The sequence below is a fragment of the Electrophorus electricus genome, chromosome 20 (assembly GCF_013358815.1).
Source record: "Electrophorus electricus isolate fEleEle1 chromosome 20, fEleEle1.pri, whole genome shotgun sequence".
Lineage (NCBI taxonomy): Eukaryota > Metazoa > Chordata > Actinopteri > Gymnotiformes > Gymnotidae > Electrophorus > Electrophorus electricus.
In genome coordinates this window covers 6,319,007-6,340,419 of record NC_049554.1, presented here as the reverse complement: position 1 = coordinate 6,340,419, position 21,413 = coordinate 6,319,007, and the positions used below count along the sequence as shown (strand labels likewise).

The 21,413-nt window shown below is 50.4% G+C and overlaps 1 protein-coding gene across 2 annotated transcripts in view; it reads right to left on the bottom strand.

The window, feature by feature from the left end:
- The window catches only part of suclg2 (succinate-CoA ligase GDP-forming subunit beta), a 73,324-nt gene that overhangs the window by 38,308 nt on the left and 13,603 nt on the right, over nt 1-21,413 (bottom strand). For both annotated transcript variants that reach the window (XM_035520438.1, XM_035520439.1), the window contains exons 2-3: nt 17,523-17,664; nt 307-406 (exon numbers count right to left, since the gene is read on the bottom strand). In XM_035520438.1, coding sequence (XP_035376331.1) covers nt 307-406; nt 17,523-17,664 — 242 coding nt within the window. The remainder of the gene's footprint in view (nt 1-306; nt 407-17,522; nt 17,665-21,413) is intronic.

Below are 21,413 nucleotides of genomic sequence, written 5' to 3'. Positions count from 1 at the left end.
TTCAGTTCAATTCAAGCCAGGCAGGTTGGCAAAGTTGCACCATGTGCAATATTACCAACGCACAGAGAGTCTGTTTAACTGGCTCAGTGTGTTTATACGTGTACTCATTCTTCAGTCCATGGGCAGAGCTATACAATGAGGGCCATGAAAAGAAAGTTAGAGAGAGCAAGAGCGAGCGAGCGAGACAGAGAGAGAGAGAGAGGGAGAGAGAGAGAGAGAGAGAGAGAGCAAGACAGAGAGAGAGCGAGAGAGAGAGGACGATAAGTCTATTCCTCCTGAAGAGACCAGGTCAGATTAGACACTCACTCTTTGGTTAAGTGCACTCCACCTTTCAGGCCACTGTCAAAGAGTCCTTTACCTCGGCCACCTGCCAAAATCTGAGCCTTCAGTACAATCTCCTTAGCATCTGAGAGAGAGACAGAGAGACAAACAGAGCAGAGCTGAAGGGCGGGAGACATTACTCGCGCTGGACACTGCCATGGAGACCAGAGGAACAGGTCTGACATGCAGCAAAAGGTGACGACATTGTTCAGGAGTCTCTGAGGAGCCGAGCGCTGGCCTGGTCTCCTCTCACACGTGCTGCTGCACCTGCACACCACGTGACCAAACACACTCGGGGACTCAGAGCGGAGCAGCAGTGCGAGTTACACCACCAGCATCCAGCACAGCAAGTCCAGTATGTATTTAGGCCAATCAGAGTTCAGGTCCCAACATGGTGCATCTGTAACATTATAAATATGTACTACAGTGTGTGTGTGTGTGTGTGTGTGTGTGTGTGTGTGTGTGTGTGCGCGCGCCATCTATATGTACTACAGTGTGTCTGTGTGTGCGTGCACCATCTATATGTACTACAGTGTTGTGTGTGTGCCATCTATATGTACTACAGTGTGTGTACCATCTTTATGTACTACAGTGTGTGTACCATCTTTATGTACTACAGTGTGTGTGTACACCATCTATATATAGTAGTGTGTGCACCATCTATATGTATTACAGTGTGTGTGTGCACCATCTATATATACACTATATGTACTACAGTGTGTGTACCATCTATATGTACTAGTTTGTGTGTGTGTGTGTGTGTGTACCATCTAAATGTACTACAGTGTGTGTGTACCTTCTATATGTACTAGTGTGTGTGTGTACCATCTATATGTACTACAGTGTATGTACCATCTTTATGTACTAGTGTGTGTGTACACCATCTATATGTATTAGTGTGTGTGTGCACCATCTATTTATACACTATATGTACTACAGTGTGTGTGTGTGTACCATCTATATGTACTACAGTATGTGTGTGTACCTTTTATATGTACTAGTGTGTGTACCATCTATATGTACTACAGTGCGTGTGTACCATCTATATGTACTACAGTGTGTGTGTTGTGTGTGCGCGTGTACCATCTATATGTACTACAGTGCGTGTGTGTGCACCATCTATATGTACTACAGTGCGTGTGTGTGCACCATCTATATGTACTACAGTGCGTGTGTGTGCACCATCTATATTTACTAGTGTGTGTTGTGTGTGTGCACCATCTATATGTACTACAGTGTATGTGTGTGTGTGTGTGTGTGTGTGCACCAGCTATATGTACTACAGTGTGTGCACTGTGTGCACCATCTATATGTACTACAGTGTGTGTGTGCACCATCTATATGTACTAGTGTGTGTGTGCGTACCATCTATATGTACTAGTGTGTGTGTGCGTACCATCTATATGTACTAGTGTGTGTGTGCGTACCATCTATATGTACTAGTGTGTGTGTGTGTGTGTGTACCATCTATATGTACTAGTGTGTGTGTGTGTGTGTGTGTGTGTGTACCATCTATATGTACTAGTGTGTGTGTGTGTGCACCATCTATATGTACTGCAGTGTGTGAACCATTTTTATGTCCTACAGTGTGTGTACACCATCTATATGTAGTAGTGTGCGTGCACCATCTATATGTACTACAGTGTGTGTGCGTTGTGTGTACACCATCTATATGCGCTAGTGTGTGTGTACCATCTATATGTACTAGTGTGTGTACCATCTATATGTACTACAGTGTGTGTGTACCATCTATATGTACTACAGTGTGTGTGTACCATCTATATGTACTACAGTGTGTGTGTACCATCTATATGTACTACAGTGTGTGTGTATCATCTATATGTACTACAATGTGTGTGTGTACCATCTATATGTACTACAATGTGTGTGCCATCTATATGTACTACAATGTGTGTACCATCTATATGTACTACAGTGTGTGTGTGCACCATCTATATGTACTGCAGTGTGTGCATTGTGTGCACCATCTATATGTACTACAGTGTGTGTGCACCATCTATATGTACTACATTGTGTGTGTACCATCTATATGTACTACAGTGTGTGTGTGCACCATCTATATGTACTACAGTGTGTGTGTACCATCTATATGTACTTCAGTGTGTGTTGTGTGTGTGTACAGTGTGTGCATTGTGTGCACCATCTATATGTACTACAGTGTGTGCATTGTGTGCACCATCTATATGTACTACAGTGTGTGCATTGTGTGCACCATCTATATGTACTACAGTGTGTGCACTGTGTGCACCATCTATATGTACTACAGTGTGTGCACTGTGTGCACCATCTATATGTACTACAGTGTGTGCACTGTGTGCACCATCTATATGTACTACAGTGTGTGTATACCATCTGTATGTACTACAGTATTTATCTGACACTTTTATCTAAAACAACTTACAATTATGACCGAACACAACTTGAGAGTTAAGGGTCTTGTTCAGCGGCCCCAACGGTGGAAACTTGGCAGTGGTGGGACATGAACCGGCAAGCTTCTGATTACTAGTCCAGTACCTTAACCACTGAGCCACCACTGAGCAGAGAGAGCGCAAAGACCCAAAGGCTCAGGGCCTGAGACGCGGTCGTGGCCAAAGAGTGGAGACCTTCCCTCCACCATGGGAAACCAGGCGGCACTGCACACATCTATCCACAATAATTCGTTTGGACACTTGGACACACAAAGGCAGCCTTGATTAACAACAGGAAATTTTAACCGCCACACCACGGGCCCCGAAACACCACAGTCCCTAAAACACCACACAGTCCAGGCCACACAAATCTGAAGGAAAACCAGGTCACGGGGACCTTATTTGCCCTCAGAGCGAACAGCTTCACTACAGCACAGGGGTCAGAGGCGAAGCATGGACACCATGTGCAGCTGGATCTGTGCAGGGATTAAAGGATGGAGAACGTACTGCACATCTGATACACAGAGAGAGAGAGAGAGAGAGAGAGAGAGAGAGGTGGAGGAGATGCAGAAAAGGACCAGAAAGATAAGGGCAGGTGAAATATTTTTGAAATCTATGTCAACGGTGCTGCAGTGTACCGTTTTAGGTATATGAAATATGGACAGCCAATGGGGTAAACAGTGTACATGCTCCCACACGTGAGAGAGAGAGAGTCAAACTGGACCAGAACAGTTTCAGAGGCGTCTGTGTAAGCAGTAATCTGGGTGAAGATTCTAACAGCATTTAAACAACAAAATTCTGTCCTTCCTTAATGGACACGGCACCCAGAGAAAGAGTCAAACTGGCTTCCCTCCAAATCATCAAACTATTGACCGCATCTACACTTTGCACACCCTGATCAGACAATGTGTTCATCCAACCAAACATGGAGAAGTCTGCAGAGTGGAGTCGGGGGTAAAGCGTGTGGCGTCATCAAATTGACGTACTCTGAAAAAGAAAGGCGCTGTAAGAGCTGGCGACACGTGGAGAGTTCTTCGCTCAGAAAGGTGGCGTGAGGCAGGGCTGCAGATTGAGTCCTACACGGTTTAACGTCTACGTTACTGAGCATCTGGAACAGTCTGCAGCCCGTGGTCTCGCGCCGCAGGACGGAGAAGTAAAGTTCCCGTAAAGTTCCCGCTCTACGCAGGCGACCCGGTGCTGCGGTCCCCGAGTGTACAGCTGCACCTGGACCTGCTGGAGCGGTACGGCCAGAACTGGGCCTCAGGAAGACAAATATTATGGTCTTCCAGAAAAAAGTCCAGATGTCGGGAACACAGGTACCGGTTTACCGTGGACAGCACCAGTCAGGAGGAAATATTACAACGACATTCCCTCTCAGTCTGGTGTAAACGATCTGACAGTGTGATCCAGAGGTGTGGGGTCCACTCACTGAGCACTGCTACACTACATGGGACAAACACCTGACAGAAACCCTACATGCTGTAGATCAATACTTAAAGTCCAAAGGAAAACACCAACCAACGCATGAAGGGCAGAATCAGGCCTGATTTTAAACTTACAGAAAAGATTCCCAAGTCCCTAAATTTCTAACCCTAACCCTGAGTAGAGTCCTCTCAGTCCACTTGTCCTGAGACTCTTCGTCCCCAAACAGGCTGTGATGAGAGGGAGGGAGGGAGGGAGAGAGAGAAAGTGAGGGAGGGAGGGAGAGAGAGAATGCACCAACTTCTACTCCAGTACAAACTACTCAGCAAAATCCCTAGAATTACCACCTAGTGTTCATTAGCACCCAGCTGGTCTTAAACACTGTAGGTGTTAAAGGAGACACAAGTATTTTCTTCCAAAAATTGCTTTTCACATTATGAATTACAGATTCTGTACTAAATCTATTTTAAACATGGCCGCCTCCATGTGGGAGACCTGCTCTGTGGAACATAAACTGACTCATTAGAGGACTACTGCACAATCTGAGCTACACTTTATAGAAAAGCATGTAAAAATAAATGAGTTCCATAAATATTGTTTACTACTTTTTGGTGGTTAAAACAAATTATTGCTCCTTTAATTCCACGGTTGAGATTTTGTAGTTTAGTCCAAATGTTAAATGAAGCACAATTATAACCCACATTAGTGTACTGGACAGTTTAGACAATCAAGGGCATTTACTGATTGATTGATTGACCAGACTACCGCCTCGCCCTCAAACTACAACCCCACCTTCAAGCTACGGCCCCGCGGCCCAAACCGCAGCCCCACCCCCAAGCTACAGCCTCACCCCCCAAGCTACAGCCAATCCCATTGTAGCTGAGGCCTCTTGGAAGTATCCAGGAGGAAGCCAGCAGCCACACGCCGCGGGAATGAAGGATGGGGCTGATGTCAGAGTGACACAGACGTGGCCACCAGGACCAGGCTCGTCTGGGCCAGAGGTCCATCACACGCGCTGAAAGAGCGCAGTAGGGTTGCCATGGATAGCCGAGCCCACACCACTACTGGCAGAGATGAGGGGAGACACGGAACTAATAGAAAAGCAGCAAGAATGAGAGAGAGAGAGAGAGAGAGAGAGGGAGAGAGAGAGGGAGGGAGAGAGAGAAAGAGAGGGAGGGAGAGAGGAAGGGATTGATGGAGAGAGAGAGAGAGAGAGAGGGATGGAGTGAAGGAGAGAGAGAGAGAGAGGGATGGACTGATGGAGGGAGAGAGAGAGAGAGAGAGAGGGACTGATGGAGAGAGAGAGGGAGGGAGGGAGAGAGGGACTGATGGAGAGAGAGAGAAAGAGAGAGAGAGAGAGAGAGAGAGAGAGAGGGGGGGAGGGAGGGAGGGAGAGAGAGAAAGAGAGAGAGAGAGGGAGGGACTGATGGAGAGAGAGAGACAGAGAGAGAGGGACTGATGGTCACTGAATTTCAGCAAGAACAGAACAGATCGCGTTTACTATAAGACTAGAGTTCAGCCTTAATTATCCAAGCCATGGATGTGACCCTCAAAACATCTACGCCATCAACGTCCACGTTGCCATGCCGACATGATCCAAACCGTCAAAGGCAACAAAACCTCAGGGGTTGAGAGGGTTCAGAGGCTAGTGCCTAGTGCTGGTGACCTGTGACCTCTGTCGCTGGAAGGAGGGGACAGAGCACCTGGCAGGACCCCGCCGACGTTCTCGCGCTGAGGAGCGCGTGAGACACTACGAGTCACCACACAGCCTCCAGAGTGCACAAAATACAGGCAACACTACAGAAGCCCTCCGAGAAACAAGCAAACAAACAAAGACTAACAAATAAATAAGTAAACACCCCTTTTTGCTACTGCAAGAATCATTAACATTCTCTTCCCTTAAACCTCTCTCTCTCTCTTTCTCTTTCTCTCTCTCTCTCTCTTAAGGACACGAAAGGAAAATTTAACAAGTCCCCACATCTCCTCTGGCATCATAAGTAACTGGGGTAACACAGAAATCCCCAGGCAAGCAATTTCCAATTAATGAGCTCAAATTAATTGTAAGGCTTAGTCACCGATAGGCAGCGGCGTTCTTGGCTGCCGGTTCCCCCTCCGCCTGCTGCCTGCTGTCTCGCTGTCCCCGCGCAGCCGGCGGAGACGCCTCCTTGGGGACCAGGACTAATATCCGACACAGCCGTAGAAGCGGATCGCCGAACAGGCCGACAGCGCGAGGGAGACGGAGAGAAGAAAGAAGGAGAGAAATATAAAGAACAAAAAAGAGACGAAAGGAGGGGGGGGGGCAAAGGAGGGAGGAATATGCAAAGGCGACGTTTGGAGGAAGGAAACAGGACGGCTCAGAGCTCACGGCGCCGGCCGCTCGCCCGGGAACGTTCCGAGCTCCACTTCGTACAGGCTGCGTGAACCGGACGGGGTTCCGTGTTCAAGCCCCATCTGCCACAGGAAGCAGAAACGTACCACCAATCAGGTCGCTGCTCTCTGACACAGACAAACGGAGCTACAGACGGACAACCGGTGCCGGGCCCCCGCGAAAATGAGGTACCGGCAAAATGACCGATCCCGGCAGTGCCCTCCTGCAGGACACGCACGCCCCAAGCCATCCGCGGAGCTGCAGCGTGCGTGTGTTAGGAGAAAGGAGACCATGGCAACGTGAGCTGAAGTCCCTCACATGTGAGGCGCTTTCATGTCAAGGAAGCACGACACCGAGAACTCGCAGATTTCCCACTAGCTTAAAACCATGCGAATGAAATGAATTTAAATGAATTACATTTGCAAGACAGAATGAAAAACCTTCTGTGTTTGGCGAGAGGACAGAAGGGGTTCCTATTTCCAAAACACTAGACCTGCACACGCACCCCCGTGGAGGTCACCGCCGGGCATTCTGGGGGTCACGGATAGTTCCGGACCCGGACGGTTGCTCCCTCTCGCCCTCAACGCGGCGCGGGCCGGAGCAAAACAAAAAGCCGCACCACGGAGATGACCTACTTAAACCCCGACCTCGGGTGGGTACCGGCACACACGCAAACCACACTAATCTCCTTCCCAGAAATTCCTCGCCGGGCACGATGGCCTTGGAACGGAAGCTTGTGCCATTTTGCCATGGCTAACTCTGCTGGGGTAGGTCCTTACAAGGGTTGCAGTGATATAAATCGGATTAGCACAGTTAAAAGACCAACAACAAAAACAGTGGTTGACAAAATAATCCGCACACTACAGCACGAACCTGTTTTCTCTTTTCACAGCTTCTAGTACTGCAAAAAAGTATTAAAACACCACTTACAATACAGTCTAATCAGACTAATATATTGCAATTAATGCAAAACTGCAGGACAATAATGTGTAAAGCTTTTTGGTGTGAACGATACAAAGGGCCATAAGCGCCTGTGTTGGGAACAGCAGCTGAAACAAACACTTACAGCCTCCCAGACACCAGTGGCGCGCTTAGAACCGTCACCGCCGTGACTGGCAAGGCAGGGAGACGCAGAGACGTTCACACACCTGAAGCTGCGTTCACAAACCAACCCACACGCACCTCAGCAGGATCACACAGCGCTCACACGGCCGCCTCGTAACTTGGTCGTGTCAGAATTGAATCTCCTGTCATCCCTTGAAATTGTCTGACAATTTTGCCATCGGCCCTTATCGACAGACGGGAATCTCGTTGTCTCTCCGGTTAAATTTTTTCGTGGATGTTTGCGGGCGTTTTTTTTTCTCCCGTTTTAGCGCCCTGTCGCGTGATGGGAACATCGTCGGCATGTCACTCGCTTGCTGTGAATCTGCAGCACAGTGACCCATCCTGTTGACACACGGACTCAGTCACCTGTACTCTACACTAGGAAGCCAACAGGATAAAGTCTGTTTAACGTCCGATACAACTGATTCGGACCTTTGTGTTCTCAAATACAGCTCCTCTGGGGCACGCCTAGAAACGTTCAGGGTTGCAGTGCGCGTCTGATTGGACAGCACTGCCTCCAGCCAAGCCCCGCCTCTAGCCAAGCCCCGCCTCCAGCATCTAATCTTGCTGTTTTGCTCAGTGGAAACACAAAAGAACTTGATAAGTAAGCCCAGAGCCTGTATGTGTGTGTGTGTGTGTGTGCGTGCGTGTGTGTGTGCGTGCGTGTGTGTGTGCGTGCGTGTCTGTGTGTGTTTGGACTTCACCCGTCACGCCGCCTCTGACAGCAGAGGTCTCGTTCGGCCAGTCCACCGGTCCACAAGTGCGCAGACCCCCACTAACGAGTCTCGGCATGTCGGAATCGAGCTCCATCGTGTCGAGCGTTACTCGGCTCACAAACACGACGGGTTTGGGCAGGAACGTGGACACACGCGCGACCTCAGCCGCCGCTGGTAGACTCTGCGAAAACGACACACCTCCACGTGACCCCCGAGCGACCCGACCAGTCTGGACCGGTCACAGTTAGCCGCGCTGGTGGAGACGCTCGGGTCCGGTATGCCTTAGATCTGACAGGACGTCATTTAATCAGCACAGTCCTAAAAAAGCAATCCTAATGTCACTTACTGCACTGAAGAAGAAATCCAGCCAAATTATTATTCCTTAATTTAGGATTACATATCGTACATCCTGCAACAGTGCAGCAATCAAACTGCTCATATATAAATATATTCTGGGCTATATCAATACCACAGCAAAATCAATAAAGTGCATCAACGTGTGTGAACTGGTCATGCTGAAAGATCAAAGACTCCCAGATATGCCCAGCAGGACAAAACCATCGACTGAAAAACTATTATTAGTCAATTATTTATTTATTATATAATGCTTTGTAGGAAAATACACACAATAAATGCATCTCCGGTGCTCTGCACAGTACTGCATATCTATATGATATACATTGTGGTTCTATACTCTACTCTTTTTTAAGCTATAAAGGAAATATCAAGTCAGACATAACTGATTCTGGATCAGCCTTGTACATTGAGGAAACACTGCCTGTAGTCTGTGACTCTGATCTGGGCTCAGTGCCCATGCTGTGGTCTTCTCCTGATCTAATCAGAGCGAGACAACAAATACGATACAGCAGGAGCTCATCGCCAAGGCAACCAGCTGGCCAATCGCATCTGATGCCAATAGTGAACGTTACATAAATTTGTCTTTTGCGGTTAAAAACAAAACACCTATATAAGACGTGAGTACAACCCTCGCGCACGCATGCACACACACACACACACACACCCACCCACCAACCACCACCCCCACCACCCTTTAACCCCTACCAACATTTCTCCATGGCCCGGTCTGTGTCTGAGCGGTCCGGTCTCTCTGGCCGTCTGAGCTAACCCCTGGCAGACATAGCTCTGTGGATGGCAGGACAGAGACACACACAGACGTGGGGTCGTGACCTTAACCCAAAACCTCAGAGTGAGGCATCACCCACAGTCCCGCAGGACCCCACACACGACCCGCTGGACGTGTGCACATATGCTGGGAATGTAAACAACAGGACGGGGGAAAAAAAAGATAGCATGTGTGAGTGAGTGTGTGTGTGTGTGAGAGGGCGCTCGCGTGCGCGAGTGTATATATGTGCGCGCGTGTGTACACACGTGCTCGGCTCATTTGTTCAAGGCAGTTTGTGTGCAACCTTGAGCAAGCCATCCATCATCCTCTGTGATGTGTACATGCGCTGTGATGAGTAAACACCCTTCAACCTGCCACTCAGAGAGATGAGCAGGCGATACCAGCAGCTCTGAAGACTAACCCAGCCATAGAGAGATGAGGAGGAGACACCAGCCGCTCTGAAGACTAACCCCACTATAGAGAGATGAGCAGGCGATACCAGCGGCTCTGAAGACTAACCCAGCCAAAGAGAGATGAGCAGGCGATACCAGCGGCTCTGAAGACTAACCCCACCGTAGAGAGATGAGCAGGCGATAGCAGTGGCTCTGAAGACTAACCCCACCATAGAGAGATGAGGAGGAGACACCAGCGGCTCTGAAGACTAACCCAGCCAAAGAGAGATGAGCGGGCGATACCAGCGGCTCTGAAGACTAACCCCACCATAGAGAGATGAGCAGGCGATAGCAGTGGCTCTGAAGACTAACCCCACCATAGAGAGATGAGGAGGAGACACCAGCGGCTCCGAAGACTAACCCAGCCATAGAGAGATGAGCGGGCGATACCAGCGGCTCTGAAGACTAACCCCACCGTAGAGAGATGAGGAGGAGACACCAGCGGCTCGTGACTAGAGGCAATATAGGAAAACAAACTCGACATTTTTGAGACATTCATATTCCATTGTAACACTCTTCATGGCCACAAAAACCTCACAAAATGCCATTTTAATAAACTGTGAAAAATGCAGATGTGTTTGGGGGAAAAACTGAAATCTTCCTTAAAGCAAGAAAAATGAAATGAAACAAAAAAGAAAAGAGTGAAAGTTTGATGTCGTTTGTTTGACGGCGTTTGTTTTAGAGGATCGATGGGGCTCTTCTTCCCAAAAACTCCGGCAGATTACTTGTGCTCAGAATTGTTTGTAGGGCAAACATCCATTCAGCAAGGAGCTAATCTGAGGAGATTATACTGTCTCCAGGAAACTGATTTCAAACTGGGCAGAGAATGCAAAAGTTGTAAAGGAAAGGGAACAGGAAAAGGATACGACATTGAAGGGCAGGACAGCACAGGACAGGACACACAGCACAGGACAGGACAGCACAGGACAGGACAGCACAGGACAGGACAGCACAGGACAGGACAGCACAGGACAGGACAGCACAGGACAGGACAGCACAGGACAGCACAGGACAGCACAGGAAACACAGGACAGCACAGGACAGCACAGGACAGGACAGGACAGGAAACAGGACAGCACAGGACAGCACAGGACAGGAAACAACAGGGCAGGACAGCACAGGACAGGAAACAACAGGGCAGGACAGCACAGGACAGGAAACAACAGGGCAGGACAGCACAGGACAGGAAACAACAGGGCAGGACAGCACAGGACAGGAAACAACAGGGCAGGACAGCACAGGACAGGAAACAACAGGGCAGGACAGCACAGGACAGGAAACAACAGGGCAGGACAGCACAGGACAGGAAACAACAGGGCAGGACAGCACAGGACAGGAAACACAGGGCAGGACAGCACAGGACAGGAAACAACAGGGCAGGACAGCACAGGACAGGAAACAACAGGGCAGGACAGCACAGGACAGGAAACAACAGGGCAGGACAGCACAGGACAGGAAACAACAGGGCAGGACAGCACAGGACAGGAAACAACAGGGCAGGAAACAACAGGGCAGGACAGCACAGGACAGGAAACAACAGGGCAGGACAGCACAGGACAGGAAACAACAGGGCAGGACAGCACAGGACAGGAAACAACAGGGCAGGACAGCACAGGACAGGAAACAACAGGGCAGGACAGCACAGGACAGGAAACACAGGGCAGGACAGCACAGGACAGGAAACAACAGGGCAGGACAGCACAGGACAGGAAACACAGGAAAAACAAAGTCACTGTTCAGAGCTCAGAGGCCTCTGCCCTAACGCTAACAGCTCCCTGCATCACCCTATCAGAGCCATAAGAACTCTTCTGTTAGAAGAGAGTAGATCTAGACTGTGTGTGTGTGTGTGTGTGTGTGTGTGTGTGTCAGCAGGCTACTTCTTTCCATCCCCTGGAACACTCTGTGAGCTGTCAGCCTACATGTCTGTGTCAATCAACATCCTCACCTGCTCCCAGAATCCCCCCCACACCTACCCCCCCCCCCCCCCACACACACACACACACCTACGCGCGCCCCTTGATCGGCCTCGAAAGAGCACAGCACTGCTGAGCACAGCCAGGGATCGAGAAAACATACACTACCCACAAGAGAGAGAAAGAGAGAGAAAGGGAGCACAATATTCCAACACTCTCCCCATCTAAAACAGTAAATCAGCCTCCGTGCTATTTTGCCCAAGCAGAACCAGGTGTCCGGGTCCATCTGCCCAGCCTGTGACGAGGGACCGGCGAGGCCAGCGAGGCCCTCGGCACAGAGCCTGTGCCACAACAGACACGACCGCCATCCCTGGAGTTCCTCACTCGGCAGGAGCACGACACAGAGGAGGGTTACGTGGGAACGCTAGGGAGGCAGCGAAGGACTGGGCGGAGGCTGGGTGGAGCAGAGAGGTAGAGGCAGAGAGGTGTGGCAGAGAGATAGAGGCAGAGAGGTGGGGCAGAGAGATTGGGGCAGAGAAGTAGAGGCAGAGAGGTGGAGGCGGAGAGGTGGGGGCGCTAAATTGTCCTTCTGTCTCCCGTCATTCCTCAGGTCTCTCACTTCTACATTTCACACTCTAAACTAGAACATGAGCTCCTACAAACCCAAATCCATTTTAATTCAGTCGGAGCAGTTTCCACCACAGCTGTCGTTCCTGGGAAACACGGCCACTGGGTTCCCGGGAGGGAAACTAGCCTCCACCCGCACCTCCACAGTCATAAAGGTGGAAAAGACTCCGTCCACTCCGTCCTAGCCAGGCTCCACACGCGCGCTCTCCTAGCGTGAACCGTAAAGAAGCGGAATCTGGAGCAAGAAAATCAAAATAATAAGGACGAACGACGACGAAACCATTTCTTTTTTTCTCCCGAATTTAGCACTCAGTGAAGCGTGGAACAGCTCTAATAAACCACGCAATCTGGAGCGCGCATTACCGTGGTAACGCCATCATAGCTCCTGCTGGAGCGGCCGTTAGACGCCGGGCTGAGGGAGCGAATGGCTGAGGTGCAGCGCGCCCCAGTGCACCATGGGTAATGGCGGTCTGAGGGAGCTGTCAGGAAGGCCAAATTACATTTTGATTTGTGAGCCGTGTGGGGCGCGGGTCTCGTCTGGCCTGCTAGCGCGATTGTGCGATCATTTGAAAGCTGTTTCACCACCAGGACACAAATCACACACCCAATTACAGTACTTTATGATTCATAAACTCAAGAGATTTTTTTTGTATTATGTGGAGGTTTCAGTGCGTGTGTGTGTGCACGTGTGTGTGTGAGTGTACACGTGCATCTCATTTTATGGAAGCAGATTCCATTATTAATTCAAGGGCCAACATGCGCGTCGTAAGAGGAAACTTGAGTGTATACACACACACACACACACACACACACACACACACACACACGCATGCGCGCGCTCTTATGCTGCCAGATCACCCAGTGAGACACGTTGCTGCTGCTGCTGCTGACATACGAAGCATCCATCAGTCAGAACCTTTTTACCAAATATTCCTGACTACGAATAATAATAAAAGTAGAAACATCAGAACATCTCGTCCCACCGGAGAACCTGGATGGAGTAGCTCTGGTCCACCCAGGCCCATCTTCAAAGATGGACAACACAACGAACAAAAGCATCTGGATAGAGGAAGGGCAAGAGAGAGAGAAAGCGAGAGAGAGAGAGAGAGAGAGAGAGGAAGAACCAGATGGCAGGGACATGGTGAAGTGGTGGTTCAGACAGAGACATATGGTCCGCCACTGCTGACGGAGACGAACAGTCACTATGAAGTTAGCAGATTCTGGTCATCGCCACGACGACGGACCCGAGGCAGCTGCCAGTGGGAGTGCCGCGGCACCGAGGCAAGCCGTCCAGCCGCAGGTGCGGGAATCTCTGAAACCTTGTTAACCTGAACCAAACGGGACTCGCTCCTTAAAATAAAACTCATTACTGAAAGTCATCACCTCGACCCAACGCTGAGCGAGTGAGAGGCAGTCTGAGGCAGAGGTGTGCAAACAAGCCGTGTCGCTACGTTCCAGCGAGTCCTGCATCAGCGTTGAGGAGCGTCTGATCTCCCAGCGCTCCTTTAACACCAGCACGGGACGCGGAGAACCCTCCGACACACGGCAGAGTCGGCGCGCCGGCGAGGATGATGGAAAATTATAGAGCACGCACCGTCGTCTTCAAAGCAATTGCCCTCAACGCGGCCCACCTCGCTTCAGCCATTAGAGCCGATAACTACCCAATCAGAGAGGAAACGGAGATGAGCGGAAAGATCTGAGCCCGGCCCGGAGAAAAGATCTCTTCCTCCGCAGCAACGACGCGAACGGCAGGAGTTTGAACGCGCCGCCGCGCCTTAACATCGGAATCGCCCAATCCGTGCGGCCTTGGCGGGCGTTTCCGGGGTCGCGCCCAGACAAGGCTTACGAAACAAGGGAGCGTGGACACGTGAGAGAAGGAGGGAGTGCGCACCTCCACCCCGAGCGTTTACGGCCCTGCGGCACGGGCTTTTCCGGACCCGCCGACGAGAAGGGAGACGAAGACGAAGTCGGAATAATGAATCATGGAAAGACAGGAACGAGGCGGAAAAAGGGAGCTATGGAGGAAAGAAGAAAAGAAATGATTCAGACATTAAAATTACAATAAAGGCAGGAGGGGTCCGGACAGCGGGGCAAGGCGTCAGTACGCCAGTATCCCACGGCGTCATACTGTCAGTCACGGCGCAGCGCGGAACCAGGAGGGTCACAGCACCACACACCACACACACCCCCAAACCCCCACACACAGACCACACCACCTCACACACACACACAGACACACACACACAGACCACACCACCTCACACACACACACACACACACACACACACACACACACACACACACACACACACCACACCACCTCACACATACACACAACAACATCATAGAAATATTACAGCAGAGGCTGTACGATAAACACTACAGGACTGCGATCGTCGCTGTTTTTTTCTGAGACGGAAGAACGAGACTCGTCTAAACGTGCTTCCATATTCCTCATGGCCATTGGGGGTCTCGGCCGGCCCTGGAGGACACGCACATCCCCGTAGACACCGCACAGGCCGGTCCGGAACATTCTATGAGTGGAAAATCCATCACCATGTACACAGCAGATGCAAGTGTCAAAGCAACCAATGGCACAAAGCGCTGGCCAAAACTAATGAAACTCTCTGATTGGCTGAAGAAAAACGAGGCGTGCGCCTGCAGGGCTGACATTGGGGCAGGGGGAGAAGGGATTTGTCTTCATTAGACGCGTTCCCAGGGAAGCGGCAGGCGAGACGCGCCCCCCTCGCCCATCCCACGTGCGGACGCTGTGTTACACAGCCTACACCAGGCCGTAAAAACGACCCCTTTAATTACAGTGAGCTCATATTCCCACGCTGGAACCGGGTCAACCCCGGTGCTGGAGTCTCCTCGTTGCTAAGACAGACGTCCTGCACATCTGTCGGGTGGTACAGCTACAGGACACGGTGTCACCTCTCAGACTGTAGATTTCATTTCCAGCATCTTGGGGGAAAAAACACTTGGTTTTCTAATTAAGCTGCAGTGACTCTTGTGTTTTGTAACCGCTGGCCCAGAACCACTTGTTTCTGAGTGTGTGTGTGTGTGTGTGTGTGTGTGTGTGTGTGTGTGTGTGTGTGTGTGTGTCTGTCTGTCTCACTGAGTTCCTTCACTGATCAAACTCTAATGAGCAGCCTAGGGTGAATGGTTTAGAGTGGACAGACAACACACCACACCACCTGACCCCACCACCAGTCTGGAAGCCAAACAGAGGGACACGTGTAGAGACAGGTGTAGGGACAGGTGTAGGGACAGGTGTAGAGACAGACGTAGGGACAGGCGTAGGGACAGGCGTAGGGACAGGCGTAGGGACAGGCGTAGAGACAGCTGCGCCTTCCTTAGCATCAAGAACTGCAGCCAATCAGCAGACAGCGCAGACCCCTTCAAGAAAAAAAAAGCACCAGCATTCTCTCTGGTCTTCCTGGACAACTTTTAGATTCTTTCTGTGTTCTTTGTTCTACTTTCACGTCTTCTCTGAATAGAAAGACAAATATCACTTAAAAAAAAACACACACACACACCTTCTTTCCTCAGGAACTGAAATATAGACCTTATGCCATAAATGTTCTGGTACATTTTTTAGAATATCTTTCCATATAGGGTGGATCTAAAGTGCTATAAATCACTGGAGGTATATATATATATATATATGTGTGTGTGTGAGATGCGGGGACATGGATGCAGGCCGGGCCACAGAGCCGTGGGAGCGAGCCCAGCTGGGCTGTGCGGTGCTGGTGGCCATCTCACATGTTCACAGCAACCAATAACACATCAAATCTACTCCGATCTGTCCCACCTGCACGGCCTTACACGCTACCATCACACCAGCACAGATCCTCTCTCTCTCTCTCTCTCTCTCTCTCTCTCTCTCTCTCTCTCTCTCTCTCTCACACACACACACACACACACACACACACACACACACACACACACACACACACACACACACACACATCCCAGCAGCACCTCTATGCTGAGTTTTCCTTCCCCAAGCCACCAGAAAAATATCCTGTTGATCCGCCCTCCTGTAGCCACGCCGCCCGGCGTTTTGGCGCACGCGGGCCTCCCCAAAGCCCCGCCGTGAGCCGCGAGATAAGAGCAGATCGCAGGCGCCAGAGACGAAGCCTGGAGCAAACAGCTGGCGGATCAGTCTGTGGACAGAGGCCAGACGGCCCGGGCTTAGGGGCGGCGGCTGAGGCGTAAGCCCCGCCCTCCAGGGGCCGGCCGGTACGCCCCTCTCGACACGCGACGTCTGTGCTGAGCGGGGAGCTCAGGAGGAAGGTGGATAGACTTGTCCTCGAAAATAAAAGAATCGATGAATTAAACATGCGGTGTGCGTGTCTGTGTGCGTGTGTGCGCTCTATACACCAGCACAAACAGAGAATAGGTTGCGTAGCACAGAGAGAAACAGACCGAAGGACCCTAGAAAAGAACCAAAAGTATGTATTTCTACAAAACAAATCAATGGAGGCAAGACACATCCAGTCCGTCGTTTTGCATTCTGCTTTTGTTTTTATTTTTTGTTGGTTTCTTTTTGTTGTTCCATAACACCCTCTGAACAAGAGACAGACGAACACAGGCACCAAGCATTTAAAAAAAAAGAAAGATGTGATTTTGGTTTGCTCGTCACACAGCACCTGGTCTTCTGTGAGCTTTGTGAAAACCAAAATATGATCACTTTAGTATTTACAGAGGAGTAGGCAGTATTTACATTGGAGCAGTCAGTATTTGCAGGTGACCGGGCAGTATTTAAAGTGGAGTAGGCAGTAATTACATTGGAGTGGGGGGTATTTACAGGTGAGCGGGCGGTATTTACATTGGAGCAGGCGGTATTTACTAGGGAGCAGGCAGTATTTAAAGGGGAGTCGTATTATTATTTTGCTAACACAGATTCCTGTGTTAGTATGTACATGTAAGCAACTTAATGCTCCCCATTAATTTCTTTTGGTGTTAGCATGTGTGTTGTTATGAAGAAGAGCTTGTGTTGGCCACGGCGCTCTGGCTGAGCGAGCGTGCACGTGTGACTCACTCAGTCTCTTGGCTGCCTCCAGGGCCTCAGCAGGCGTGTCAGCCACGAAGAACCGCTGGACGCTCACGCCACACTCCCGCATCAGCTTCTTACTCTGGAACTCCTGCAGGTTTAGCCATCTTCTGGGGCTCACCCTCGTCAGCTGGAAACACACACACATACACACATGCGCACACACACCGTCATTCACCACAGCATTCACAATCAAGTGCCCTGAAGTCTCCCGGTCCATTCACAAACTGTGATTATTAATAAAGAACCTCGGCGCCTGTATTATGCATGTACGCCAGTAGCACAAAGGCACGGGGCGCTTACAGTGGTGGTAGACAAAACACGCACGCGCGCGCACACACACACACACACAAATACATGCGAACAGACACACTTCTTGAGCTCGCAGTGGTGGTGGATAAATCATGTTCAAACTTTGTCAACAATGGAACACCACCACGAACCATCTACTGGTCTGCTGGTGTTTCTTCTAACCCACAATCGAGCTCTGTGGGGGCACTTATGCATACCCCCCCCGCTCTCCATGGTGTTGGAGGGGGCAACTCTCTGGAGTGGGATCCTGCCCCCCCAGTGGGAATAATGAGACAGATGGGCCGCCAGCGAATGCCGCACTCGGAAATGTGTGTTCAGCACCCAGCGCAGACACCACCACTGTTGAGCGGACAGGGGAGGGATTTCAGTGGGAAGTGGGCCGGAGTCCAGGAGTGTTTTCTTTGGTGTTGGCAGGTGGGTTCATTATTAGGAGATATTGTGTGTGTGTGTGTGTGTGCGCGCGCGTGCTGTGATCGGTGAAAGTAAGAACAAAGCTATTAAGTTTCAGGAAACAGAGCAGAGGGAAATGATGAGAAAGGAAATCGAGAAATAGGGAGAAAGAGAGAGAGAACAGAGAGAGAGAGAGAGAGAGAACAGAGAGAGAGAGAGAGCGAGAGAGAGAAAGAGGGGGAGAGAGAAAAAGAGAGGAGGGGAGAGAGAGGGAGGGGGAGTGTAGATGAGGGCGAGGCAGAGAGAGGAAGAGAGAAGAAGTGAATTAAAACAAAGGATGGAATTCAGTGGTTTAATATCTGAGTGAGAGTGGGTGTGGCCACGCTCCATCACGAGAGAGTGGGTGTGGCCACGCTCCATCACGAGAGAGTGGGTGTGGCCACGCTCCATCACGAGAGAGTGGGTGTGGCCACGCTCCATCACGAGAGAGTGGGTGTGGCCACGCTCCATCACGAGAGAGTGGGTGTGGCCACGCTCCATCACGAGAGAGTGGGTGTGGCCACGCTCCATCACGAGAGAGTGGGTGTGGCCACGCTCCATCACGAGGGAGAGTGACGCAAAGATCTTTCCTCATCAGACCACCCAGCCACGCGCTCTGCGGTGTAAACATCCGTTAACTCCGGGCTGGAACCTTCACTCCCTCTGACACACACGCACCGGCTACGGAGCATCTGAGCACTTGGGATTATTGATGTAATTGGGAATAAGTAACATCAGAAAACAGCACCGGTGCGCAATCACACACACACACACACACACCCACACCCACCCACCAGCCTGCCTGCACTCTGGTCAGATGTGATAGTCACACAGCAACTGCTGCTGGAAGACATTTTAAAAATTGAGTCTAATTGAGTCTCTCTGTCAGATTTCATCAGAAATCTGGTACAGGCTGGGAGGATGAGGGGTGTGTGTGTGTGTGTGTGTGTGTGTGTGTGTGTGTGTGTGTGTCCCAGTTCTTTGCCTAAGCCCTAAGGTCCTCCTTACAGTGTACACTGATGACACTCATGGCAGGGTGTAGGCGTTTAGGGTGTAGATGGGTTGTGAGCTGAACAGGGCCACACACATGCTGGGTCCATATGCCGGTCTGACCCGCCAGCGCAGTGTCACCTGTTTAATCTGAACGTCTACACACGATAAACAGGTGAATTCTCACCACTGCATGAAGCCAAAACACCAGACAGCGAGTCGTGTGCTAGACGTTAACTAGCGTGAACGAGCCCGTTTAGGTTCCCTTAACACTCCGCGTACATTCCTCAACCAGCCTACAGAACATCACGAGAAAACAGTAAAATGGAAATGTAGGAATTTCTAAATGACTGGTTACTATCCCTTTATCAAGCATATATTACATCTGGATGAGAAAATGTACGAAAACTCCATTTTACTAAATAAAAAGTCAGCTCCCGTCACGCCAGCATGAGGACACAATGTTGCTTGTGTGCATAAGTTTGCTTGAATGTCATTTCAATGCAACGTAATGTTGAGCACTACAAGTCTTTAGGTTTGTAGTGTGATATTAACAGAAAATGGGTTTCCACCATCAACTGTCATGAGGCAAATCTATGAAAACCTCAGTGCCTGGATAATGTGTGTTAATAACAGTCAGATAAATAGTGCTTCAGGAGTGTGGTCTAATGTGGACTTATGAGAGGGTGGGGTGTGTGTGTGTGTGTGCGTGTGTGTGTGTGCGTGCGCATGCGTGAGTGAGTGTGTGTGAAAGGGGATGAGGGTATATACGAGTTTGTAACCCAGCTCATCATCTGTGGAGCTGGTAGACAAAGCTGCCTTGGTCGACCATCCCAACTCGAGCCAGAACCGAACACCTGAGCAAAACTACCTCACAGAAACGCCTGAATATCTCTGGAGCTCAAACGTTCCCACTGACCCGGCACGCTCCAGGTGTTGGCCCGCCAGCGGAACATTCTAGAAACTTCCTGACAGGTGGGCCATGCCAGCTCAGCGTAACGGAAGACCTTGGGCTCTGATCCAGAGGTTGGGCGCTGCCTGTCCTTACGAGACCAGCTGGGGCCCAGGTCGCTTGCCCAAGGGCACAGTGGTGCCAAACACCGACACACAGTGTACCAGGCCAAACTCATACATCATCATCATCTTCATCGTCATCACACGCACACACGCTTGGAGAAGCCCAGCCTCATGCTGCGCGCTGGAATTTTAGAGACTCATTTTTTTCTCTTCTGAAATGTTAATAAACATAAGAACCAGTTTCACCAAGACAAATTCCTTCCTCGTGGGTCCATGTGCCAGAAAAGTGGTCAGTTACATGGTTTGCGATTCAGATTGCCCTCCATCCCAAAGAAAAGACAGGAAACAGGAAGTGGTCATCACCTACAACAGCGTCTCTGCACGGCTGCCGTTCTGATCCACTTAATGACCCAAGCGACAGAACAGCCATGACTGAGCTCTCATTCTGCATGGACAGAGCCTTTTGGGAATGGTTTTGGGAATGCCAGCGTGAGAAAGGTTCAGTTGGCACTGCCTGGCAGGCTTATTAGCACATGTTTAGCGCACGTTTAGCATGCAGCCTGACTAAAAATGAGACATCAGAGCAGAGCCAGTGAAGCACCTTGAATCTGGAGGGGAGAAGAAAGAAGAACAGAGACAGAGAGAGAGAGAGAGAGAGAGAAAGGAGGACCTTGAGAGGGAGAGAGATGCACGCATCTCTCCTAGCGATGGAGCCAGGCCCCCCACGCGACTGCCAGCCAGGGAGTAGCACGCCAGTCTGCGACAGGCACACGACGCCCACCCACGCTGCACCGCGCCCATCACAGGGGCTGACAAACGTCTCAGTCCAGACTGAGGTTCAGGAGACCCCTGAAACCAGAGAGCACCTGATATATGGGCGGGGGGGTCTAGTCATAGAGTACCAACGTCTGACGCCGTTACGCAGTCGGGACACAAAAAAGGAGTTACCGACAGATCTTAAAAACATGGTGATTACCGGCAAGATTGCATTATAGTTACTGCTTTTTTTCCTGGATAAGTTGTTTATAGGCGTGCGTCAAGCGTGAGTGCGTGAAGAGGGCTCACCCAGACGTTGAGCCACGTTGCAAAACACAGCATTCCAGCGTGATGCGATTTGCAAGGCAAGAACTC